Source organism: Seriola lalandi, unplaced genomic scaffold (genome assembly GCF_002814215.2).
Source record: "Seriola lalandi dorsalis isolate HSWRI2012SDOR001 ecotype SW California unplaced genomic scaffold, Sedor1 jcf7180002054488, whole genome shotgun sequence".
In the NCBI taxonomy this organism is placed as follows: domain Eukaryota; kingdom Metazoa; phylum Chordata; class Actinopteri; order Carangiformes; family Carangidae; genus Seriola; species Seriola lalandi.
The window spans coordinates 50,561-77,849 of NW_019525041.1; the positions used below are offsets into that span (position 1 = coordinate 50,561).

Consider the following 27,289-nt stretch of genomic DNA (forward strand, 5'->3'; position numbering starts at 1 on the left):
AAATTAATCATAAGAGATGAATATTTGTGTGGGTCATAAAGTTCTTTTCAACCAGTTTTCAGGCCCAGAAAGATGTGGTCCAAGGAGACATATCACTCAACTGTTTGATCACTGCTCGTTTGGAAAGACCAAAACATTATTTTCACTTAGGTGTGGAGCGGGAAAATGACAGACTCAGAAGCAGTAGTTCCTCCAAATATACCTCCTACTGGCATAATTTTCCCATGTTGGAGCATTCATTGAATGATGAATGTTTGTGTCTGTGTGCACCTGTGTGTGTATATATCTCTGCTTTCACTCAGTATCACTAGACACCCGACAACAACATAATATCCCACACTAATGGCACACAAACTGTCTGAATGTCGGACCCCTGAGTTCTCCTAATATACTCCTTAATAGACAATCTAGGTTCCAGACCCTGCATGGGTCCATTTATGTGTGTGTGCGTTTGCTCCCCTTAAACAGCAATATGCTTCCTGCAACACTGTGGTGACCTGCCCAGTGGGTATTGTCTGTTGCCGGGTGGTGATTTGTGTGTGTGTGTGTGTGTGTGTGTGTGTGTGTGTGTGTGTGTCAGATGCGCAAAACCTGCTGACAGGTAATCAGCCGGGCCAAAGCATCACACTGGGGCATAATCACAAGGTCACACACACACGTACGCACACAGAGGAGGTTATTATAGAACCTGAACAGCTTCACAGGTCGTTGTGATTGCACTGCCTCAGTGTGTTAGTATCAGTACAAAACTTTAAGGCCGAGGGTGACACACGCTAGAAGATCACCGTCAAACAATTTACCAATTAGGATAAAAGCTTCTACAATGTAGCGAGATTTTGTTTCTTAAGTTGTCTCTTTTTTTATGCCATTCACATTCTGCCCATTTATTTCCAACACTTCAAATATGACTGTTTTCTAAAACCTGAACACGCTGTCCCTTCTCAAAATTTCTTTATCCAATAACATGTTGTCGTTGCCTGATTTTAGTAATCTTTCCAACTGTACAGGAACAGTAAAATAGACCTATAAAGCTATAAATTACTACATTCATTACTTCAGCAATTAGTGACTGTGTAACAGTCTCCTCCAAAATGGCAAACATGAAAGCAGACACGCAATCCCAATCAAGCCTCAGTAGGCAACAAAGTATGGCAGTGTGTGATTAAGAGTTTTCACAAACACAGGCTGGTTTGTTGTTTTGCTACCTCAGAAGTTGAAGTGAGACAACTTTCTCAACAAACAGATACTTGAGCACTTGTCGTTAAGAGGCTGAAGGAGGGAGGGAGATTGAGAGGGACCATCTCCTCCTCGATTACATCCTCTCTGATGAGCAAGAGTAGATATTTTTAGATGAGGATTAATTTTAATGGGTGAGATAAGAAGTGAATCGTGGGTGGAGGAGGGACGAATAAATAAGTAAATAGGACATGCCGCAAAACAGGAGGCAACGGTGGCAGCGCGAGGGTAGAGTGGCTGTTGTTGCGAGGCCCTGGGCAGATCCACTGATCCAGTGGAGATAGTGAGGCCTTTCATCCTTTAATGTTTTCTGCCTGAGCTGGAACGTCAAAACCAGAAGAGCAAACCAGTGTTTGTCCACATCTCCAAATGGAGTGACCTTTCACAAGGGTGAGGTTGTTAGGTTAGATGGTGCCCTCCACCCCCCTACTTTTACTAGTTTTAGCCGTTCCCGACAAGAGTTAATTTGATAAGCATGATATCTACATAATTCTTCCGACATTATCACAGATGTTTCCCAACAGACAGTAGAGTGGTTCACAAATGAGTCCTAAAACCCAGAAATAAGTTAAATGTTTGCAACTTCAGTTCCAGAAGTCAATGGGTTTTTTGGTTGGATGCCTGAAATAAGGTCTGTGGTTAACACAAGCTCAAGAGGTTTTCACATTTTATTCTACAACATTAAATACATCAGTAACCAGTTGTGATTTTTTTAAGCTTTAATGTCTCTTTAAAAAAGCCATTTGCTAACAAGTGGCTAATTGAGACTACAGAGGTTGTCAGGGACATGCTTTTGGAAACCATTACTAACTTTGTTTTTTAATTCTTTTTTTTTTGTAGAAGTAATCACACTAAAACAAACTACAAGTTGGAAGCTTAGAGGTGGTAACGTTGAATTCATGAGACCCTGGTGTAATTAGTTTATAGCCTAACAGCTTTTTACTTCTGGTGATTGTATTTAGGCTTCAAAAATCAAAAAAAAGTGGTGTTCATTTGGGAAGATTATCATGCTGAACATACACTTTTGTTCGTCACAGATTTTATTTTCTACAATGATTCAAAGACCAATGGAAAATTTTAATTGGCTTTTTGTCGAGGGAACCAGGGTGATGCTAACATCATCCACGCAGCACTCTATTGTGAAGAATTAAGTTTTCACAATGTAAGAGAACTCCTTTTTTTAAAACATCAAAGGGACATCCTGGTGGCTAGGGATTTACATATGGGCGTAATGGATGTAATCGCAACATCCTCCAAAGAGAGCCAAACGGAGAGCAGAGTTCAGGGTTTCTGTTCCAGAAGGGGTTGGGCCAGCTCATATATATATAAATATAAATAAAATGATAGAGTATAGGCATACACGTTGCACAACATAATGACAAGGAGATCTTCTATTCTCAACTTTCTAATTAATCTGTAAATAATGACACAGGCAGGTTCTTGCAAAAGTTTTCTGTTGACGAGGCACAGAAATAACTTGATTTGTGATGCTTCCCTGCCAGGGATAGACACCCCAGCAGCAATTTCTGTTTACACTGTCCCATTGCAGATGTTCTGAATATTATTTTGCGGGTTAGTCTAGAGAGATTTCATAGTGAAGTTTATTTCAAAAAATTCTGCATCTTTGAAGTGAGACATCAACTAATTTAGAAAACTTTTGGTGTTAAAATAGTTTAACACCACAAAGTATTCTGTAGTTGTAAATCAATTTAAACATGAAAGTAATAGATGAGAACATATTAATTAAAAGATTAGTTAAAATACAGCTGGTGTAGCCATTGGCTACATGTTTTTGTATTCTAGTCTTTCTTTGTTATAAGAATGTTGACACGTTTTAGTTGAGTAGTTTTATTCAAAATTTAAAAAGGAATGCTGAGGTGACCAATACAGATTGCTAAACCACGCCACAAGCGAATGAGAAAACAGACAACAGCACACATCCCACTAAAAATATGACAATGTACAAGGCAACATCCTGCCTATATGAATTCCTAAATATGCCAGCGGCATGTTTATAATATACAGCATGAGAATAGCTCGCACTGTGTGAAAAGCAGGACAAAGAATTATGCTGCATTGGCAGTCTGGTTCCTAGAATCCCTCATCGCTTCAGGAGCAAGGAGAGTTTCCATTGAGTTAGAGCAGGTGAAAAAAAAACACAGGTTTCAGTTATTGGTTCCCTGCTGCAGGTTTACTGCAGCTGTGGAAAAAATGTTTGTTTACTCAAGGTGCAGTTAAAAGAAGAAAATATGTGTAGAAAATAGGTATAACTGACTCTTTCAGACACACATGCACAGCCTCACTGCCTACATCTCTCTCTCTCACTCACACACACACACACACACACACACACACACACACACACACACACACACACACACACCTTCCTGGATTGCAGATCTGGGACACTGTTTAGGACAATTAATTGATGATGAAAAGATTTGGTTGTCCTCCTGAGTATCATGAGTGTCATTAATCCAGCTAATAGAAACGAAGAGAGGAACACATCCTCTCTGTCAAATAAAAACTGTCTTGCTTTGGCAGCTAAAATTATGCTAATATAGACTTGATTTGATGAAAATGTAATACATCAGACGTAAAGAAAATTAAACTTATATTAAACTGACCCAAATATTACATACATTGGGTCAATTAAATGGACCGAACCCCACAACATTACACAAAATAAAAGCTAAAGCTGCAACAATGTTAAATTAAAGAAAGTAACAAAACAGACCTTTATTCACAGCAGGTATTTTACTTGTCAACACAGGTGTCTATAGCATTAAGGGCCCTGTTCTATTCAAGTGTCGCACAAAGCCCCAACAGTGTGACCTGAAACTGAAACAGCTAAATGGGATGCAGCCATCGTTCATTTGCTTTTCATACTGTGACATGTCAAAATGTCTTCTGTGAGAAAGGCCTGTTGAAAACATGATGGTATTGCTTTCAGTTGTTTGTTTAGCAGGTATGCACTTCCTTTTTTTGATGACATCTAGCTGCTCTTACGATGAAGTTTGGATTCACTTATGGATGTAATTTATCAACGGTATAAATAAAGGTTACATTTTTGCTTGGAACACTCAAATTTGTTTGTTACCTATCTATTCAAAGAAGAAATAACACATTCTTCCCGTTATAAATAAAACGTTGATTTAATAAAGAACACCCTCTCTCACTTCAGTACGTTCACAGGTTTTGCTGCTACAGCCTTACTTGGTCTGGTATGACCACTAGCTTATGGAGGCTAATTCGATATTTAAGCAAAAACCACTATTGTGGCCACAGTGGCCACTGGAAGATATAGTTACAAAGGCTCAGTTTAAATCCCTCTGCACACACAAAACCACAACCAACACAGGTGATTTTAATTTGGGCAAAATATACCTCTTGGACTGTGTGGGCGTGTGCAGACAGTTCTTGATTGACATCTCGCTAATTTGTTTGTGTTAGATAATGTTAGATTTGTTGCACCTGGTAGGACATGAGATATTACACCATTATCTTTCTTATTACCTAATGGAGTAACAGCATCACAGCTTCACCACTCTCAAAACCAAACAGCCAGAAAAGGTGACACACATGCAGGTGTGCATGGACGTTAATGAATAAATGTTAAAGTTTAAAGTCAGAATTTGGGTTTCATTTGAATCATTGCTTTATTTTTGGTATGCCTCACTGTGCAGGTTTGGGCAACCTTACAGTAGATAGTGTTACATTTTATTATTGTTATTAGCAGTAGAAGTGGCAGCAGGTGCAGTAGTATGAAAGGATTAGGAGTGGGGTTAGGATTATTGTACAGACAGACAACAGCCATACACACTCAAGTGATGTCTCTTAGACTGAGGAACACTCATGTTTCATTATGGGGTAATTACAGCGCATTAGTGTGGCTTGGATGTCTCAATATGACTTGGTACATCATTACATCCAGACAGACAGTTCCTCTCGTCTATATTTAGATGTTTTTACTATCATATCAACTTCTGCCAGGTTTAATTATGTCAGGTATTGAAGTGACAGAGGTACATGCATGCACACTGTATCCACACACACACAAACTCAAGAATGCATGCACACACACACTGATATACACACGCACACACAGATAAGACAGACTGAAGATACATTTCTAATTAATTGCTGACATTGTCATTTATCCCTTTCCTCATTAAATAGACATGATTTATTGTCAGATCAGCTACCAAGGGAACTGAATTTTATCATCTTTTTCATTTGAAAAAGTGCGTGTGTGTGTGTGTGTATATATATATGTGTGTGTGTGTGTGTGTGTTTCTGCTACAGCACAGGGCAGATCAGAGGGGAGTTTTAAGGCTTTGATATATGACCAGCATTATGAGGAAATGTACCAGATGGGTAATACTGTGTACAATTATGACAATTATAACTGAAGAGTACTTTTTCATTGCACTTTTTCTTGCTTATGGACCCATTCATTCTACAGAGTGATTTTACAATCCGTTCTGCTACTAAAAGATATCGTTCATCTGTGTTGCTTCTGAGGAATGGAAACAAAATTGTGTTAACACCGCCACAGGGTAAAGAGAAAGCTCCATTATATAAATGACCGGCAAAAAAAACTAGCAAGGGATCCTTAAAATTCCACATTCTGATGCATCTCCAACTGCGCTGCTCATGAACGTTGCTCACATGTTCATTCACATATGTAGCTTCTCAAAGCAGTTTCCATTATCAGCGTTATTCAAGGAAGCGTCATTGTCTTCTGCTTGAGTGTTGTGCCCAGCCGGATATGAAATTCAATTAAACTTTTGCATAGTGTTCAGTGACAACAAATTCACAGTGGGAATAATTCAATAATGCTGCACAACCACCCAGTGGTAGAAGGGGCTTTTGGGTGCATATCCACACAGACTTCATCACCCTGAGCCTGTCAGATCTATATTTACTGCATGACAGCAACTTTAAGATTAATCTTTCCTTTTTTACACCATTACATGCATCATCTGAAGCCCAGTATAGTGACAGAGTATAGGGATAATTTGCTGTACTTAAAATGACCACTGAGGGGCTTCTACTGAACTATAGGCACTGATGTGAGCTTACAATAAAAGGTCCGGCTTTTCCAGTAAACAATAAGAGCTGCAACGTTTAGTCAATTAATCAATTAGTGAACTGACAGAAAGTTAAGCAACTGCTCAAATTCATGATTACATTTTATTAACAAAATAATTAATCAAGAAAATAATTGGCAGCTTAATCAGTAATGAAAATAATCATTAGCTGCAGCCCTTAACAGTATCTCCAATTTATTTTCAGCTCACCAAACATTATTGCTGCATAGGCCGTTGATCCACTTTCATTTTAAAAACCACCAAAATATGGCATATATAACAGACTGCATAATTCCACAGAGGGAAACATCTAAACCCAGTTACCATTAGTCTCTTAAAATAAGTCTCTTTAGCTATGCCCTGGCGATACATAGATGAATGCTCCACCTAGTGCTCAAAGGTGTTAATGCACACAAATTTCACACAAATATATTCATACAACTGAAATGGCTCCAACAAAGGGTATGTACAGATTTGATGTTTAGCATGTAGGCTCTCACTGCAAGCATGCAGGGTTGACAGAGATGTAAATGTCCAGGCATGCCACTAATAAACTTAAATCTATGACTACTGCCATGTGGTCATTCCCCAATACAGCACCATCATTATATACTACTTGTCTAGTATTTAGTGAATTGAGTTGGATACATTTAAACACAGCAATACACCTGATATTTCAGCAGCATGGCAAAACATTGCAACAGATAATCATTTATTTATGCATGTTAAATTGAAAAAAAAAAAAAAAAAATTGGAGCAACCCTCTTATGAAATGTTATGTGGCATTGATGAGCAGCAGAAAAACAGCAGTAGTTAAGGTTCAGGATGAATGTGTCTGCAGCAGCAACATAGACCACAGCGAAATAAGCGTTAGATTCAAGTATGACATAAAGAAGACAACACCAAAGCAAGCGATCGCATAAACACAATGCTTTCAGTTGAAATATTTCTCAAGAGATGCCCCATGAAGCCAATATTGCAGAGTACTTGCATGGTCTGTTTGCAAGAAAAAGTCATGTTTGAAAGGCTAAGGTTTATATTACTTGACATATGGTTTACAGTAAGCCCACACAATGAAACTCAACAAAATAACTGCAACAGCAGCAGCACCATGGGGAATTATGCCACAATTCAACCTATTAACACTCTGTACTGCAACATTAAACTAGGTACCAACCAACAAAGGAAACAACCTCTACTTCACCCAGAGAGTATGTCGAAATGAACACAAAGGCAAATACTGCACATGCATTTGTCAGCTGCAGATCAAACATACAACCAGCAAACATCACTGACAGTAGCAGATCACTATCAGCAATAAAACAGCCAGAAAGGTAGACGGCAGATGAAACCATGCATACAAAGACAAAATGGACAGAGCCAAGACATGACCATGACAGGTATGTAAGCACAGGTAGAAATCACTTACCCTGTTGAAGCAGTGATCTCTGACATCTTAGCAGACAGTGAATCTGTTAGAAGGAGTCGCATCCGTCTTAAGTTGTCCAGTGCAACTCTTTTGAGCGGCAGCTGAATCCCATTATCCATCTGAAAGTAATTGAACAGAGCCACTGGTTAGCAGTAGCTAGCAGCAGGTAGCAGCAACATACAACCAGCAAACATCACTGACAGCAGATCTATCAGGAATAAAGCAGCCAGAAAGGTAGACAGCAGATGAAACCAAGCACACCAAACTAAATGGACATAGCCAAGACATGATCGTGATAGGTGTGTTAGCACAGGTAGCAATCGCTTACCAAGTTGAAGCGGTGATCTCTGGCATCTTAGCAAACAGTAATTACTTTATAAAGAGTTGCATCCGTCTTAAATTGTCCAGTGCAACTCTTTTAAGCGGCAGCTGAATCCTGTTATCCATCTAAAAGTAATTGAGCAGAGTCACTGATTAGCAGCAGCAGCTAGCAACGCTATGTATGCGCTCACGAAGCCGTCACCATTATACATTACACTGTATTATCAGACTGTTGGTAGGTTAGCCTGTTTATGAAATGCTGCATGTGCAAGTGGTGGCGGTGGTAGTGTTTGACTGCTGTGAGGCAGCAGTCAAACAGAGGCAAGTAGTGAGCAGGGGGTTTAAATATCCCGCCCGATCAGAAACGGTGCGTTGGATTTGTGTTGCAGCTATAGGAGTAAGTCACGTGTGAATGAGGCAGCGCCAACAAGAACTAGCTCTGAACTAGCTTGCAGTGCTCATTGTGTTTTTATACTCATCTGCAAGGACAATTGATGCAAGCACCGGACCCTGTAAAGCAAATATGACTTAATTTGGCTAATTATTTCTAAATCCTTTATTGGCTTTATTTTAACTACTTGTTCCTTCACTTGCCAGTAGGACACATTTTGTTATCCAAACCCTGACAGATGAACTAGAACCCCACTACTAAATCCATTGAAAGCAAAGGTAATCCTTATCAATATTGTAGATATCTAGTTAAATGATTTGTTACTACTCACAATTTCAAAAAAATATAACAACAAACGTGTCCCATCACAGACAGAATCACATCTTCTGACTGACTTTTTTTTTTTTAAGTTCGCTGGCTAAGACAGTATGTGAGAGGTGATGTATTATTGATATCACTTACACAACATAAATTAATGGATTTTATTATTAGGATTCAGCTTGTAAAATAATGTTATGTAAAAGACAGTTAGTTCAAACTTGATGTACAATAGCTGGCAACATATCAGAGATGAAAACAGACAGACAGTGGATTTATGAACACTGTGGTAAAATACTTAATGGTTTATTTTAGCAAAGTGTACTTTATTTGCTGTCAAAAAACTTACTTTAGAAGCAATGTCCTGTGCAAAGTAATAAAGTATCACACCATTTCTAACATCCTTTTTCTCCATTGTGCTGCAAGACCATTTCACAAACAGAAATCTTCCTCACTGATGCAGTGATAATGACAACAGTACCAATTTGTGAACCAGGTACACAACAAAATGCAGTGAAAATGTTTTATCAAATCTAGCTGCTTCACAGTTTCCATCACTGAACACTTAGGTGAAATAAATGACACTTAAATCAGACAGACTGCAATTCAAATCATCTTTCTTCCAGAGCAATATATTATACTGATACCAGTATTGGACACCTTAACATGTAAAATGATGGCAGTTACATAGTTAATTATTTTTAAATAATGTATAGAAAAGTATATACTCTTTGTAAACACACATAAAGTGAAGTATGAAATCATCCAAGATGATATTTCTGATATTAATCCAGTTGGTTATTCATCTGTCATAACAAAATACAGAGCAATTAAAATCAGACATCTATGATATACTGGAAGAAAAAAAGATGATGCAATTACAATAGTGTCAAAAGACAACATAACTAGATTTTCACACGGGTTAGGCATATTATACTGAATGAAGTTGAAGATATTTGGTTCTTGTCTATACACAGTGTGAAATGTGTTTTTAAACAATTTATGTGACCACAGTTTATAGTGTTGCTATATTAGACTATAGTATATCAAAATATGTGGAGATTACTTGTATAATCAGACTTGGACCCTTACACTTTGGAGATAAGCTCCACAAATCTATACAAAGTTAAAGAGGTTAACGTTCAGAAATTATATTGAGTAAATTTCTGATGTTCAACAAAATTCCCCCCACAAAAATGTTAGAACAACAACACAACACTGTCAGAACAACCCTTCACATCATGAAGTTTCCTTGTGTACCTGGTTTCATAAACAGAAAATGTAAGTAGAAAAACTATCATGCACACATCTTCATGTGAATATAATAATCTCCATTAGTGACTTTAGTTAAGACTCTTTACAGCATTAAGACTCTTCAGCGTAACTTATTATAATAACTAATTATACATCAATCAAATCACACAGTCTGTGACACCAATGACAGTTGGTGGTGTTACATTTGATGAGTTATTTCTTCCTCCCACACACCCACATTAAAGAAATGGTATATCTTTACACATACGATAGAAAATAAGATCTTCGGCTCTAAAGAAAAACTGTATCATATTTCATTGTTTCTTTACCTCAATATGGAGGCCTGTTTTTACAAGAATATATTGACTGATGATTGCAAAGAAGTATAAAAAATGTAGTTTCCCAGATCTGATTGGAAAAAAGGGAACTCAAGATATATCCCAATGTACAGGCACCAACCACATGAGATTTTTCCCCTCTCCTTACACACTTCTGCTAGCCGGCTTTCTACCACCTGGCTTTCAGCCCCCTGACTCCATACTGACTGGCTTAATGATCATGGAAGCCTGGCATAGGAAAGGGCCTGGCATAAGCTTCAACTCTGTGCCGAAGTTCAGCGATGCGAGCAACAGTCTCTGGGTCCTGAAGAAGGAAGTTCTTGAAGTCCTGGAGCTTTGCTGGAGAAGACAATGGAAAAGAGAGGAAGAATGCTCAGTTCTCCATTTTTAGCTTTGTTTGTTTTATCACCACAGGGCCTTTTCACTTCTTATTTTTCCATATCCAACGATTTAGCATACAACATATTGTACCTTTCTAATAAATACATAGTTTAAAACTGAACAATAAGACCAAAAAATTGGGACGCATGTTCTTGCCAACCACCTGGCTACATTTTAATCCGTATCCCCTCTCACATAAGGCTTACCTGTCTTTTTCTTGACATCCAAGGCAATCTTGAAGCCCTCATCCATGAACTCAACAACTTGCACAAAGTCTGCTTCTTTGAACAGTCTGGAGGTCAGGGCTGGAGCACCTGGGACACAGAAGAACACAAATCCCACAGCTTGAAATAAAAGTAAAGTAGAGATCTGCAATTTCTTCCTTTTACTTTTACAGTTCATCTGATTGTTATTCATTTTCTTGCTTTTTTTTTTTCTACTTAGGAACCATATGGTCTTTGGAAAAAAGCCGAACCCTAGAGCGTCTGGAAATTTAAGTAATGAATCTACACAGACTCCAGATGTGTCAAACCTACACAGATGCTGATAACCGATGGGTCACAAAGGTGCAGTCCAAATGAGAACGTAATAAGCACAGAGCATTGTACTGTAAGTAAAATATCTCGCCTTAAGATAAAGCTAAAAACGTGGCAGTGTAGATGTGGAGCTCTTGAACTTCCTGGAAGATGATTAAAAAGCCAAACATGTTTAATTAATCATGATTTGCTCAGTGCTTGTGGCTTAATTGGTGGCTGACTAATTTCCATATGCAGAACTACATTTTGAAAAACTAAGTAAAACTGAGTGAAGAGGATGTTCACTGCAAAGTAAATTTAACAAAAAAAAAAAAAAAAACCTTCATCTTGTACTTAGAACACAAAATGCTGAGCAACTGACCAACATACTAAGACTAATTACCCCAACAAAGTGTAAATATCTATTAGTTTTGGGGTTTTTTTAGATTTAAAAGTGGTTAAATATACAAATCCACACAATTCTCCAGTTTATTTATGTGGTTTCTGATCATACCCTTAATAAATATGACAGGAAGTCAAGCAAAATGTAGTATAATATGAAGCTGGTCCTTACCTAGCCTGAGGCCACCTGGAGTCAGGGCGCTCTTGTCCCCAGGGCAGGTGTTCTTATTGGCAGTGATTGACACGAGCTCCAGCACCCTTTCAGCTCGAGCTCCATCAATGCCCTTAGGCCGCAGGTCCACCAGGACCAGGTGGTTGTCGGTTCCACCTGAAATATTCAGCATTCCTAGTAAAAACTTTTGAAGAGCAGGAAAGTCCGAGGCTTCGTGGATACCAACTTCACTTTTAAATCTTTGATCAGACAATCTCAGCTTTAGTTCAACATGGATGAGGTAATGTTTCTAGATTTGATAACTTTATGATATGAAATGAATATGATATGTATTGTCAGGGCCTCAAATGCTTCACATCTTCACCTTTTCTCATACATTTGTCCATTTTTAGCTAAAACTAACACAGTCAAATGCAACTTTCCTGCAGTTCATGGTCTGTTGAACTGTATTGCATTATACAGGTGTTTCTATCATTTTGTCCAGCCTTTTTACATCAGTGAGGGAAGGCTAAATAACAGAAACACATCTCTGCATAATGCAGTGCAGTTCAACAATATCACAAACTATATACTCCAAAATTATCACACAGTTGAATTAACACCTCTCTGAAACAGTTTCAATAAAAACTGAACATTACAACCTTCATGACGTTAGCAATTATTGCAGGACTGTTGTATTAGACTGCATTAATTTTAGTCTATAAATTTAGATGGCTGAAAATGCTTAAGTCTTCCTTTAGCACACATATCTTTACAAGTGTTTTATTTGACTGTAACATTATAAAAACACTCTTTTCCTGTTTTCTTTTCAGAGAAATCTACAAAAGTATTAAAAAACAGGGAGTATGCACACAATGCAATGTAAGCAAAGGACAAGTCTATCTTTTTTAGAGTATCAACTGAATACTACATACATAAAAAAAAAAAGAAAAAAAAAAAAAAAGCTTAGGCCAGCGTATTAAATGCAGAACAAGATTCATGTATTCACTCACAACCAGAAAGTGACCATTTTCATCTGGTTTCATTTTCTTGACTGACGAGGCAGTTACACTGACATTACCCAATTTGCACATCATGAATTTAAATGCATTTCTCTTTTTTTTCTCTTTTTTTTTCCTGCCATGTAATTTGCATTTTGTGACAGGACATTTCTCTTTATTGACGTATGTTTCTCCGCTGTTTATACTAGTGACTTAAAAAAAAGAAAGCTTGAATACAAGTTAATATACCTGATACCAAGGTGTAGCCTTTACTGAGAAGAGCTGCAGCCATAGCCCTGGCATTCTTTAGTACCTGGGCGATATACTCCTTGAACATGGGAGACTGTGCCTGGTGACACACAAATGATAGAGTGCTGAGCTGGATACAAGCATTGTCAAGAAATGAGCCAAGAGATATCAAGAAAACAATTTACTACAATATAAACATTATGGTATTTCTTTAAATTCAAAAGTCTATTTCATTTGCATCTTGGGAAAGAAATGTTGAATAATTTCCTTTGATAACTGATCAAATAACCAGAAAAAATGATTGACCATTGGTTAGAATTACAGTAGGCACAGCCCCATTATAGTGATTAGAAGCTACGTAAATTGGTACAAGGGAAACGCATCGCAGTTCCGTCCTCTTGAACAGATTACATTTCAGTAGCCGTCTAACACAGCATTAAGATCCACACGGTTCACACTGGGTCAAGTTGTGCCAAAGCATCTCTGTGGTAAGATTTTGTTCCACTGTAAAATTTGATTCACCACTTATCAGGTTCTTATTAGAAAATAACCAGGGTAATAAGTGTTACGTCAATATGAATAAACTGAATTACTTTTACATTGAAATTGGGTATTAGCGTGTTGTGCTGACCTGTCTGAGTGCTACAGCCACGCCAGCGATGGCATGGTTATGAGGTCCACCCTGCAGAGAGGGGAAGACAGAGAAGTTGACCTTGTCTTCGAGGTCGTACATGATCTCCTTCCCATTCTTGTCCACTGAGCGAACACCCTTACGGTAGAAGATGAGGCCAGCCCTGGACAAAATACAATAATTTACTGACACAGCATTTTTACCATTTTATTTTTCTTGAAACCCAAACAAGGTTTCATCCCTGGTAATGTAATTTGTCCCTGCCGGGTCTGTCCTTCTTACCTGGCTCCTCGGAGCGATTTGTGCGTGGTAGAGGTGACCAGGTCAGCGTGTTCAAAGGGAGAGGGGATGGCTTGGGCTGCCACCAGGCCACTGATATGGGCCATGTCAGCGAGCATGTAGGCCTTAATGTCAGTGCACAGCTGAGAGATAAAGGAAGCAAACACAAAATTAGGATTCAAATTTATACCTTATGGGAGGAAATTTTAAATAACTTTTCAGTACGAGACCCAAAAATTATGACATTACTCTGCGATATCTGTGAACTGCAGCAGTGAGACATTTTTTTTGTAAGCTGGACTCTATGATTGTAAGGTTAAAGTGCTGTCTAAGATTAATTTGAAGATGTATGCATCAATAAAAGTTCGGTGAAGTTATTCTTTATATTTGGTTACAAATCCTTTGCAGTCATGACCTGCCTGAAGTCTACAACCTCTACCAGAATATTTCAGCCCTCTTCACTTCCAGCTTGCTTCGGGAGATTTTCTGCCTTAAGTTTGATCTTCAGCAAGTGAGACATAAGCTCAGTTGGACTGAAGCCAGGTGACTGACTTGGCAAGCCAAGAACATTCCACTGTTTGGCCATGAAAACCTCTTCAATTACCTTTTCAGTTTACTCAGTATTTTTAAAGTGGGAGACTATGTACAAAAAGAGACAAGTCCTACACTGTTAATCCAATATAGATATGAACACAATGAACCGCCCACCAGAAAGTCAGCACTTTAGCCTTTGTCACTATCTAATTTCAAACATAATGTCCTGGAATAGAGTGGAAATGTGTCACTGCAAATATTTATGAACTGCACTGTATTTGCATAAGCAGTGTTTTGATATATACAGATTTCTACCACAAACTACTACAGTTAGAAATAAATCTAAACTACGTGATTCAACTTGCCTCAACCTGTGTCATCAGTGACCCTACTGTGCTTTTCATGTGACTGTGCTAAGTATATGTTCAAATGTGAGTAATACATTTACAACCCCTCTACAGTTAAGTTGATAACTAACTCTACATCTGTTAGCAGTACCTATCTTCTCAAAAGGCAGATATTTCAAATGTGAGCTTGTGTAATTATTCCTCTGCAGTCTTCAGAGGCCAGAAATATTACAGCATAATTCAATAAATCCTTGATGCGTCTTGCCAGCATCTATTGAAAAAGGTGCAAACAATAAATAGCTTGCTAACATGCAAATGACTCGCTGGCGAATGATCAGAGCGGTAAACAATCTTTTTAGTGCTCCAATTAATATGCATTATCATGACAATCTCCCTTCCTCTATCTAAACTGGATCAGCACATGTTTATTAGATTAAAACGCAGGGGAGATGGCAGGGTTACTGGAGGGGGGTAAAGAACACAAGAGGGTGACGTGCAGTAGCCAATCAATACCGATAGTAAATCAAGTTTCCGACGTGGGGGAAGAAAAAGAAGCCTGCTTCAATCTAGGTAACACAACATTGAAAATCTGGAGTGAAGCCCGGCCCAGCAGATTCTGCCATAAAACAGTGAACAGTTCCACAGAGACATGCCAGGGGGAAAATATGGCCCCACTTCAGGCCTAGTGGCAAAGTCGTTATGGTGCTTAATAAAAACACAGCTCTGTAATGGTGGGACACTCCATCTGATGGTACTAGCTAAAGTGGGGCTCTGCAACAAAGGGAAGCAGTCATGGAGTGAATGAAGTGAGTCAGCGGATGGGTATAACAAAACAGATAAAGAGGCCTCTTGTGCACTGTCAAAGAGAGCAGTGAAGTGTGCGGTTAAAAGTTGGTGCTGTGTATGTGTGAGTCAGAGCGAGTGTCCATGTTTCGTTTGGTTGAGTAGGCAAGAGAGGAAGACAGCATCTGTGTTGTCGTGTGTGAGGGTGAAAGACCCTATAAAAATTGGCTCGTGTTTTTGGAAATGTTGAAGTTGAATGCTAGGTATTTAGACAGACATCACTACTCAGGGACAGAAATTAGAAGAGATATGTTTGGAAGTAATCCTGGCCAGGTCTGACTATGGGAAGCAGGTGACATTTGAATGGAAAAGGTTGACTGAGTTTTGAATAAGAGAACAAAGCTGGTCTGTCCTTCCTAATGTACGATGAGAAGTAGAGAAGACAGGCTGCAGATAGAATTGAATATACAGAGTTCTCCATGCACCTTCTTGACGCGGCCGTAGTCAATGAGGCGGGCATAGGCGCTGGTGCCAGCAATGATGAGCTTGGGCCGGAACAGCTTGGCCGTCATCTCCATCTGGTCGTAGTCTATGAGTCCTGTTGCAGTCTGCAGAGAGGGAGACAGATTGAGGAGAGAGAAAAGAGGCAGAGCGAGAGGAATGAATAAAGAGGAAATGGAGAAGGAATATGAGAATATTAGAGGGAGAGTAAGGGTCAGGAGGAAAAAAAAGGAACACGAGAGGATGAAAAAAAAAATTGTAATATCTTGAGGATCAAGAGAAAACATATCAGTACGGAAGAGAGATTTTCTCCATTTGAAACTCATTTGAAGTAGCAGCATTTGAAGTACTTTGGCTACCTTAAAAGGGGACGGAATTTATCTAAAGGAGACATTGCAACCTATCATATCATGGAGGAATATGGAGCAATTGCAGTAATTGCAATTGCACCCCTACTTATCCTAATTCAACCTTTCAGGGGATCTACTTGACTGGTATGATGAGGCCGGACAGATTAGAGGTTGGTTTGGAGATTTTTCCTGCTCTTTCCATTGAACTGAGCAATTTGAGAGACATGTTAGCCAATCCATTGTTCAGTGAATGCACTTCAGAGTCACATGAAATGGAGTCAAGCTGGACCAGTCAAATGACCAGTCCGTCCTGTGCCTGAATTTCAAGTTGTATAACCCTTCCTCCTCCAAGCATCAGAAAACAGAAACAATGCAGGAAAGGGAAAAAGCACGATGGAGCAGAAAAACAAAGTGAGAGACAAAAGGGATGGATAATAAGGAAGACGCCGACGTGAAAAAGAAGAGAGAAAAGGAGGAGGCAAAGCTTTATTTAGACAACCTGATAATCTCCCATCTCCAGAGCACATCTATGGATGGCCCCTCACTCCATCAAGCTGCTCATTGTGAAGACAGAGCCAGTGGTGCTGGCCAGCCTGTCGATTTCCCATTATCTCTCTCGCAGAGGGGTCCTGCCAGCCCATACATCAGCAGGTCTGGACATGCAGAATCTCATGGCCATTCATCAGCCGCTACCCACACTACCACACAACTATGACCCAAGAAATAAAATACTACACACTCGTGTACAATGACCATCTTATCTACATGTTAACTTGAAAAATTACTTGTCACATCTGAGTGGCCCTGGAAGCAAAGATCTTCATGCAGGTGGAAAGCAACACTTCAGTTGTTTTACGTGGTTTACTAACGAGACTGTATGATTACATTGTGAGAAGAGAGGCCATACATCAGCCAAAACCCCTGACTTTAAGTCCATCTGTTGTCAAGGACCTGCAAGCAAGCATCTGATGGGCTGATGTTTCCTTGAGTTAGACACTGAATCCCTACCCACACTACTTTGTGTCCTCCCTCTGGGGGCAGGAATGGAAACAGGATTTCCTACTATTGGATCACAGTTTCTTTTTATCTTTTTTTATGTTCATTTCAATCAATATACTGTTATTAATTTGTTATTGCGGATGAAGGACAAGGTCAAAAATATTTGTCCTTTAAATTGAGATAATTGTGCTTGTTGAAGAAGAGTTCTTACTCGTTATTTTACCCAATGCCTGCTACAGTAGGTTTCAAAAACTTGATCAAAAATAACCAATTTTGCTCAAGGTCTTCACATTTGATATCTACTGAATAAGCTGGCAGAAACTGTTGTGTAATGTATGACCAACATAATGTAAATATACATACACACACATACATATATATTGTGGTGGTGTGGCTACACACTGTTCTTCATCCAATCTAACAGTTTTCTCCCATTCACTATTACAGTAAAGAGGCTTAAATTCCACCTGCAGCATCAGACACCACTTACACAGCATACTGTACAATATATTATTGTGCAAACATTCACACAATGTGACACAATTGCTGGTCACAGAGAACAACTGACCCTGAAAACCTCTCATCTGACATTAGAGGAAAATCAAAAATGTATGAGTATACATAACATTTATTAGGTACCAGCATCTGCTGCACAGCTTTCATAACACTATGACATACTTTTATTGCTGTTGTCCTTTTCCCGTCAATTTTCTTCATCATTTCTAAGAAACCTGATGGTGTATTGCTGGTATCTTGTTAGTTGTTAGTGGTAGATATCAGCAGTAGTGGTCTCTACTTACATTTAGTTTGTAGGGCATGGACTCAAAATAGATTGAGGTTGCCGAGATCCTCTTTACATCAGACATGTAGCCGTGGGTCAGACTGCGTTGACAAAAAGGAACAGAAAAACAGGCAAGCACAAACAGTCAGTTAAATAACTTAGCAGACAACCTGATTTAGAAATGTGCAGGAAAAGAAAAATGATGTCGTTTTTTAAAATTTATTTTTCAGGTCCAAGTGATACACTTGCGTTGACCAACAAAGAAACTGGAGCAGCACAGAAAAGTGGGAGGGGAGACAAAATAAGTGACAGGGCGATGATTAAGAATAAAACATAAGCTGCATTGACTACTGACTGTCCTCCGTCGGGCAGGTCCAGGCCCATGATGCGGTCGTGGGGGTTGAGCACAGCGGTGTAAACAGCAAAGTTGGCAGGTGAGCCAGAGTAAGGCTGGACATTGACGCCCCACAGAGCTGGGTCAAGGTCAAAGGCCTCCAAGGCTCGCTTCTGACACAGGAGCTCAATTTGGTCAACCACTTCTGCTCCACCATAGTATCTGTGGATGTGTGGGTCAGGGGGGTTTCAGAAAAAGAAAGAATGGAAACAAAAACTCCTATGAATGAAAATACACCCCAAGGCCATTATTAACAGATGCATCACTCCTGCAATTTGTCTGCTAGAATAACCATAGAATTTCAGTTTAGGTCAATCTCAACAATGCCTGTTACCTTTCATACATTTGAGACAAATGGCAGTGTATCTAGAGTCAAGATAAATGTTGAGACCGACATCAGAACTGGGACATCTAGGTGAAAAGCTCTTCAAAGCTTTTCAGAAGAATTACAGATGAAGGAGCAACAGATGGCTACTGTGCAAGCCACTCATTCTGTGAGATAATCCTTTTTGGATCATTACATTAAAGAGTAAAACGGCACTTGAGTAGTATATTAGTATATTCACAGGGAGGGAGATTTATAGTAGGCTTGTATTTCAGGCATCAAATGCATCAAATGAGAGGCATTAAAAAACATATCAGCTCTCTGTTTGCCGCTGATAAATGTGAATTATCTGAGGGAAATAATAGAAAACAGGAAATCTGAAAATATAAAACGTGCAACTATCAGCCTGGCACCAAATTCTTCCAATGTATCCCCTCAGGAATTTTCTTTGGCAAGGCAAAGCGTGTGGATTATTAGCTGTGTGGTTGGCATGTACTTTACAGTAATAGGGCAAGCTAGCGAACACAGGATATATCAGTGTGTGTCTATGTGTGTTCATTTGTGCCCATTTGTGACAAATATCCTAAAGCAGAGAATATCAACCACATTAATAAGCTGGGGTGTGGCTGAATAAACACTCACCTTCTCCCTGGGTAGCCCTCAGAGTATTTGTTGTTCAGACAGGAGCCCTGAGCTTCCAGAGCTGCTCGACTGCAGAAATTCTGTGGTGGGAACACACACACACACACGAGCAAACACACACTCAGATCAATGGCGTGAGTGGACAGAAGGGACAAGGACGGCAAATTAAAGTCTGTTAAGTGATAGTGAGAAATCCCCCTCCAGCTAAAGGCAATCATTACAGTATTGAACCTCTGGACTTCCATAGACTAACAGTCTGCACTTCACAATGCTTATCGCCTTGCTGCTGGAGGATACAAGATAATGTAATAAACTTTTCTGCACATGCTGAGATAGATTGGTGTGGCCTTTTTTTTAATCATTTTGTAATGTGTTTTTGAAGAAAAAACAAATTTCTGTGTGTATGCTTTCTTGCAAAAGAGTAAAATTATCCCCAAAAAGTTTTATATCTTGCCCATGTGCTGGAAGATGAAAAAGACATGTTAAAAAATAATTCTGTTTATTAACAATACCAATAACTGATATAGGACTTAGTCACCGACACATTTTATTATGCTGATTTCAGTAGGCTCGTTCCTTTGATTTATTTTACTGGATTTACTCTGCTATATTACCAATTACGGACCAATTATAATCTGACCACTGAATCTTGATCACATTTCTGTATTTCCACTAGAGCTACAACAATTAGTTGATCAATCAATAAGTAGGAAAATTTGAAACTTATATTTTGATAAACCACTTTGTCACAAAGTCCCTTTTAGCACAAGTACTAAACATTCTCTTGTACTAGTTTTTCAAATGTGATGATTTTCAGTTTATGTCCACATTATGTGAAAGTAAATGTGAACACTTTTGGGTTTTAGACTGGTGGTTGGAAAAAACAAGAAATTTGAAGACAACTCTTATTTCAAGTAATACCTTACAACTTTCTGTTCATCTGGTAATTGCCATTTTCCCACCTATAGCTTTGATGGTATCCCCCTGATTAAAACAATACCTTTCTTTAAATTTCCTCTGAGGTTTTATCTTTTTCTTTTTGGGGAAGTTAAGTGTTTCTGTTGGTTGAAAATTTTAAAGGCTTTTATGGGTATTTATCCTGGAGATGAAGAGAGGTTGTCCAGCTGGTGTCCAAACCTTCCAGCCACACCGAAACTCCTCTCTTCATAGATTTTATACAAACAATAATAGGACATTGTACAGAATATCATAATAAAGAATGGAAGGAAAGGCTATCTTAAAACTGCAGTTTTTCATTCAGATTTTAAAGTAAGCCTTCTCTTGGCAATGTGTTAATGTTTAGATACACATGCACTCTACGGGGAAAAAAGATTAAAATACGATTAAAAAAATTACCATATTAGATAATCACAGATTCTGATTGGGATCGGGGGAAATGTGTTTGGGACTGCGGGTTTGTAAAGCCTGATACAGTGTTAGTGTAACTTGAAACAACAACCTGTTACATATATAAATGAGTGCAGCCCCTACTGCGTAGCTGACGATGGATGCCACTTTCGGTATGACTTCCTGACATAACACTGTACTGTATATTATCACACTGGCCAGTAATAGGGTCTTACAGATAGCACACACAAACACCTATAGTCTCCACTCTCTCCCTCATTGGAGTGGTGGTGTTTGTGTGTGTGTGTGTGTGTGTGTGTTGTGTGTGTAGTTATGCTAATGCTTCACCTGGGAGCCAAGAGAAGATCAAGGGAGATAACAGCTCCAGTAACAGCTTTCTGCCGCGTCCGTCTGTCATGCTGACGACTGTGCATATATTAGAAAAGGAAATGCATTTGCCTCTCAGTGTCTTGAAGTGTGTATGTTCGCGAGTGTGTGTGCGTACGTGTGGGAAAATGTATGTCTGCCTGCCTGAGCTGTACTGTGATGTGCCTTGCAGAGTGAGGTGGGGAGGAGGCAGAATGAAGATATCAGCTTTATCTCACACTAGAGTGGTCAGGCTTTGTGCTGAGAGGGGGCTGATATACTCCACTGAACAACTACTGTGGCAAAGAAGAAAAAGGAGGAGAGAGAAAGAACAATGCAAGATAAAACCTTGTCTGCTCTTTTGAATAGTAAAATTTCGCATTTCACACCATCCAGCCTTGGAGTGAAAACAAAGAGTTACACAAATGTGCTGCAAGTCATTCAAGCCAAAAATAACTTACAGCACACTGTGCACAGTTGGTCAGTGGCTGAATAATGAATGAATAGAGGTTGATTTGAACTTGTTCTTTTTTAAAGCAACATTATGCAACAATTTTACTTTAAAATAACAGCTTCAAAATCATTTCGATGGTACACTGATTGGTAATAGGGAAAATTGCACCCCTTTGATCGACACTCCCCCTGAACATGAGTTCTTGCACTATGTAACTTGGGTTAAGTGGGTACAACAACCTGCCAGAAATATGTAACACTTTACGGCACTAAAATACACACCACCAACGATGGGCATTCAGCTATCTAAGCTAGCTCAATATTCTCAGTACAGACATCATGGCAGAGGTGAAGAGACTATAGCGCCTAGCATCTACATTTTAGCACACAATTGCTGTGGGCTCAGATGTTTTCAGATGAGCTGAATGCTCACTTGAAATGAGTGGACAGCGTGACTGCTGGTTTGTACTGAGATGATGATTTTGCTTTTGCTGCCTGAGCAATTGACAGGTTTTGGTTTCTGTACATGAGTTGATAGCTTCTAAGAGTACACTGCTTCCAGTAACCTTAACCACTTGGACTCAGAGCCCAACAGAATTTAATGTATAAAGTGTTCTGTAATTGCCACTTGTGGCTGCAGAGGCCGCTGTTGCCGCTGCTTCTCAAAAGTTACAATGTTGCTTTTGTCTAAGTTAATTATATCTGTTTTATGATTTGTATGTTTGAGCCACAAAGAAACAGTTTTCCTGGCCTAGCTGGCCACTGAAAACTTTATAAAAAAAAAAAAAATAAAAAAAAAAGGGAATTTACTGCTATAAACCACTGAAACATATAGCCAGATGTTTTAGGAAAAGATATGACCAAAATAGTAATTCATATTTTCAGCATATGATTCTTAACTGCAACACCTATATCCTTCATTGTACTTGATGTGCTGCACATGTGTCTGTATTTATCTACAGTATGAATGCTAATAAACCACTGATAAAGGCAAATGGCAAATAATACAAGAATAATAGATATCCATCAGGCTAGCTATTTATTCATCCATTGGAATTAGTGTTTACATTAACTGTCTTTCCTTAAAAATAAGCCGACTCCAATCTTTCATTTTTTAAATCAAAGTATCTGCCACTATGGTCTGACTGAAATCAGACTTAATAAATCTGCATGTCTTCCCCATTTCTTTTGCAGCCCACTCTTCCCCTCTTTCCACTGTAAATTGTTAAATTAAGCACAATGACTGCAAAAACAGTAAAAAAAAAAAAAAAAAAATGTTTTACCTCAGATGCAATTAGTTCTAAGCCACGGCACTGCCTGTCCTTCTCTTTCAGCAGCAGATCCCACATCTCGGGGTCGTCCTGAGCCAGGCTCTCCTGGCCTGTCCAAGGACGGTCTTCATCCACTGTACGTGTAGCAGCATGAGACTGTTGCCCACGTACACTGAAACGAACTGGGGCTCTCTGGCACAGTGGCTGTGGTCGGAAGAGAAATTGAGAGGGTTAGGTTGGGGTTTGATGAAAGAAGGGGGGAATACAGAAAAAGGAACACTGGGTCATTGCATCATATGTGGGGAAATTATTTTTTCAGACAAACCTGGAGATTGTACTTTGACCAAACTCTTGCTACTGTAATGCAGATTACCACAGCTTTAATAAAAAAAAAAAAATACCATAAAATACCATGAAACTAGTTGGACTACAGTAAATGATGCATCTGCAAGATTTTTGGTGCCATCAGTAATGTTAAGGAAGAAATGAACACCATGTGTGTCATGTCAATGTGAAGATGAAAGTAGTTGGGGCTCTTACCTTAAAAGAGGGATGGGCACATAAAAGACAGGTTACACTAAAAATAATTTATCTACATAATGTATCTGATCATTTTACATACTTGAAGTGACACCCTGATTTTTCCTATATAAATAAAAGGCACATTTTTTAGTCTCTTACCCTTCTCTGTTGCTCACACACTGCAATATGTAGCCTGGTATAATTAGAAGCTGGCGTGTTTGCATGATATCAATAATCAGCATGGTTGTTCAATTATGCCTCTATCAGCACTTCTACAAACTGGGGGACTGACTTTTACAGCCTCAGTGTACCAAAGGAGGCATATAGAGAACAGATTCAGCACTTCCTGCTTATCTAATCTGGACTAGTGCTGGCAAGTTCTTCTGCTGCTGCCGCTGCTGCTGCAATGTGTGATCATGTGAGTGTGCAGAGTCCATATAATTTTCACGGGCTCTTTTTTTTGTCCAAGTTAAATATGAATCCTACCTTATACTGGAATCAGTCAACCCTATGTCTATGTGGCTTAGTATTACATCGTGAAGATGCTTAGCATAGACAATAATAAAATCTTAAAACTGCATGTGGGCCCTTCAGAGCAAGTCCCAATCAACAGAGCACTGTGTGGGAGAAAACTCAGAGGTTAAAAAAATCCTTGACGGGTTGATTGCACTTAGAACAAATTTGCTCACTGCCGTCATTTAATCAACAATGATGATGACTTTGTGTTGAGATCAATCCCTTCTCAGCCAACCTATAGTTATCATCTGTACAGGTGTGCTGGAGTGTGAGGGACAACCTCCCTTTAATAGCACCATTAAAAAGCAATTAACACAATGCTCAGGACTGGCTGAGGACACCCATAAGACAAAAAAAAAAAATGCAATTCACACTTGTTCCATGTGGTATAAAAAATGTTTGGGCACTTAATCTTTTGAAGTGGCTTAATTGCACTGCAAATCTAATAAAGAAACTAAACATGAAATTTTAAGACAAAAGCAATGAATGTTAATGTTGGGCAGAATAATAAATGCTACACTAAATGGGGAATATTCTCTGCAAGCAAAAATGGCCAACCAGTCTTTTTATTTTACATCCTTTGTTAAAAATCAGTTTAGAAGACCCTTATTCTCAGAAGCAGCTTGAGGATAGTTTATCTACTACATCGCTGTTTCTCCCGTCCTCTCTACTCTTCCTCTGGTCCTGGGAGTGGCAGAGGGGACATTGGCAGAGGGGACACTGGTGACACACCCGGGGAGGCGACTGGTACATTAATGGCCGATTTCTAACAATCTCTTCCTTGGCCTTCTGTCACCAGTGGCAGTGGTAATGGTGGAGAAAGGGAGAGGCCCCCACCCCCAGGGTTCTGGAAGAGATGAGAGCCTGGGGAGACAGGTCAGGCTGCCTCTGAGGACACGTTTCTCGCTGAGAAATCATACGGGTCATTAAATCTTGACGGGAACTGTCCTTCGCTGTCTGGGATTCTGCTGGGACACACCAGGGCCAGGGAAAGCAGCCACAGAAAAATCCAACATAAGACAACACTGCCATAGTTATAGCGCAACTGATGACTGCAAAACAGACAAGGGTGCCGCTCCCTCCCTCTCCTCCGTGCCTCCACCCTGCTTTCCTTTTCCCATCCTCCTGTCCCTATCTTGTCACCCTACGCCGCTAAGCACACTCAGCCAAGTAGCGCTCATGTGGCACTTTTATTAGTTCCTATTGCTATCCATATCATTTCCATGGCGTCAAAATGGGACAGCTCTGGGCTTAAACAAACACCACACAGGTCAGTCCCTGTGGTCTACCTCTCCGCTTTCCTGCCTCATTTTGCAGCCCTGATCATTACAGGAGATTAATTAATAAACACAAGATAAACTGATCCAAGAAAAGTAAGAGCCAAGATACAAGCACCAAATATGTCACAGTGGGACTATTTTTAGGCGACAGATTACGCTGTCGTTTGAAGGTGAACTTGATGAAAACTCTGCTGTGAGAAAAGGGGCGGGATAGGCCACATCAACCTAGGTGCTGAGCACAAAATGATGGCAGAATCACAGATGCGCTGTATCTGCGTGACAATAATAAGTTAATTGTTGGCAGTTTGCCTTTCCTGTCAAACATCTGTGCCCAAAGAACAATGACAGAGAAGAAGAAACGGGAAGACAGAAAATCATTTCATTAATCCTAGTTCTGTATTATTTTTGCCCATTTCCTGAAGCAGCTCCCGAAGCGAGTCAATTTTACAGATGACTGCTGTCCATCAGTGGCTATACCAAACAACAATCAGCCTGGTAACACGAGGAAAACAGCAGGCTCTAGAGAGGAGACACAGTGAAGAAAAAAAATATATGTAAGGTAGAAGAAAGGAAGTGTCAACAGGGCAACAGCATCCGTCAGTCTGACACGAAGTTGGCTCTTTCCCTGTCGCTGACTAATGGCAGGGCTGTCCGTTACAAATTGCCCTGTGATTCAGTCTGGATGACACTAGACTGAGAAATCTGGATAGGGTGAAGAGGCGTGAAGGGAAGGAGGCAGAGTCCAAAGCGACTCCACTCTATTCGGGTCAAAGGGTTGTCAGGGTGACAATCAGAGACTTAAGCGATGCCAGCAACAGAGCCAATCTTCAAGAGATGTAGGCAGTGGAACGATACATTTATGCTATAATTTTTCCACAACACTCATGTGGTGAAGAAGAAGATGGTGAAAGAGCTCTACACTGGGCTTCCTGATGCCTCAGTAAGTCTCGATGCATGCTCTGGATTGTACTTGTCACACTGTCGAGGTAAAGCCTGGCTCAGGGCCTTTTTTGCGCATGGGCCCACAACCCACTCGCTGTCCCTGTCAAGTGCACAGTCTGTTAAATGAAAAGCAGAAATAAATAACTGGATTTTCCTTCAGTGTAATACCTTGCTAGGGTCACCTAAAGGCACATTTGAGCCTAAATACAGTTAAGCTATTTTATTAAGTGTCTATTTGTGAGAACGAAAATCAATATATTTAGGTTATTAATTTATATTAGTCAATTATCACCAGTAAAAGGACAGAAAATCAGTTTATGTTGGTTTTCAATCCACTTTAACTCAGACAAAGATGGACAGGCCTGCAACTGATGGTTGATTTCTTCAATTAAATTATTTTATTATTAATAATAAATACATTTCTCCATTATTCAAGTAATAATTTTTCTAAAATGCCAGAAACTACTGAAAAACACCCTGCATGATTCTCCATAGCCCAATGTGACATTCCAAACAATAAATATTCAATTTATAGCGACATAAAACAAAGATTAACAATACATCCTCACATTTGCAAACCTGGAACCTGCATGTGTTTAAGGCATTTATTTAAGTAAAATTATCATTTGTTAAATGCAGTTATCCTTTGAAGAGCTCATAAAGATGTAAGCAAATAAAAGCAAGAAGGCTTGGAACATCCACGAGGTTCACGCACTAGTAGTGTGAGGTGTCCCAAGACACTGGCAGATGTTTGTTTGATTGTTTGTTTGATGTGCGTTCAGGCTTGTCTTGACATGAGGAACACTTGAAATTTTAAAGATAGTGGCTGCCATGTTTCACCGAGTCAGGGTAGCTCCAAGCAACTTATAAACTTCACTCCTGAGAAAAAAAATGAAGCCATGAATCAGCGCTGACAAAGCTGTCTGTTCTGCTCCTGTTAAATGAAT

At 39.4% G+C, this 27,289-nt stretch overlaps 1 protein-coding gene across 1 annotated transcript in view; it reads right to left on the bottom strand.

Annotated features, from left to right (window-relative positions):
- Nucleotides 1-8,938: 8,938 nt before the first annotated feature.
- Nucleotides 8,939-27,289, bottom strand: part of shmt2 (serine hydroxymethyltransferase 2 (mitochondrial)) — a 21,745-nt gene continuing 3,394 nt past the window's right edge. Inside the window, exons 2-12 of the mRNA XM_023412862.2 lie at nt 23,095-23,286; nt 19,646-19,725; nt 18,640-18,840; nt 18,304-18,385; nt 16,139-16,261; nt 13,993-14,132; nt 13,711-13,873; nt 13,080-13,179; nt 11,851-12,006; nt 10,968-11,075; nt 8,939-10,719 (exon numbers count right to left, since the gene is read on the bottom strand). Coding sequence (XP_023268630.1) covers nt 10,592-10,719; nt 10,968-11,075; nt 11,851-12,006; nt 13,080-13,179; nt 13,711-13,873; nt 13,993-14,132; nt 16,139-16,261; nt 18,304-18,385; nt 18,640-18,840; nt 19,646-19,725; nt 23,095-23,286 — 1,473 coding nt within the window. The 3' untranslated portion in view covers nt 8,939-10,591. The remainder of the gene's footprint in view (nt 10,720-10,967; nt 11,076-11,850; nt 12,007-13,079; nt 13,180-13,710; nt 13,874-13,992; nt 14,133-16,138; nt 16,262-18,303; nt 18,386-18,639; nt 18,841-19,645; nt 19,726-23,094; nt 23,287-27,289) is intronic.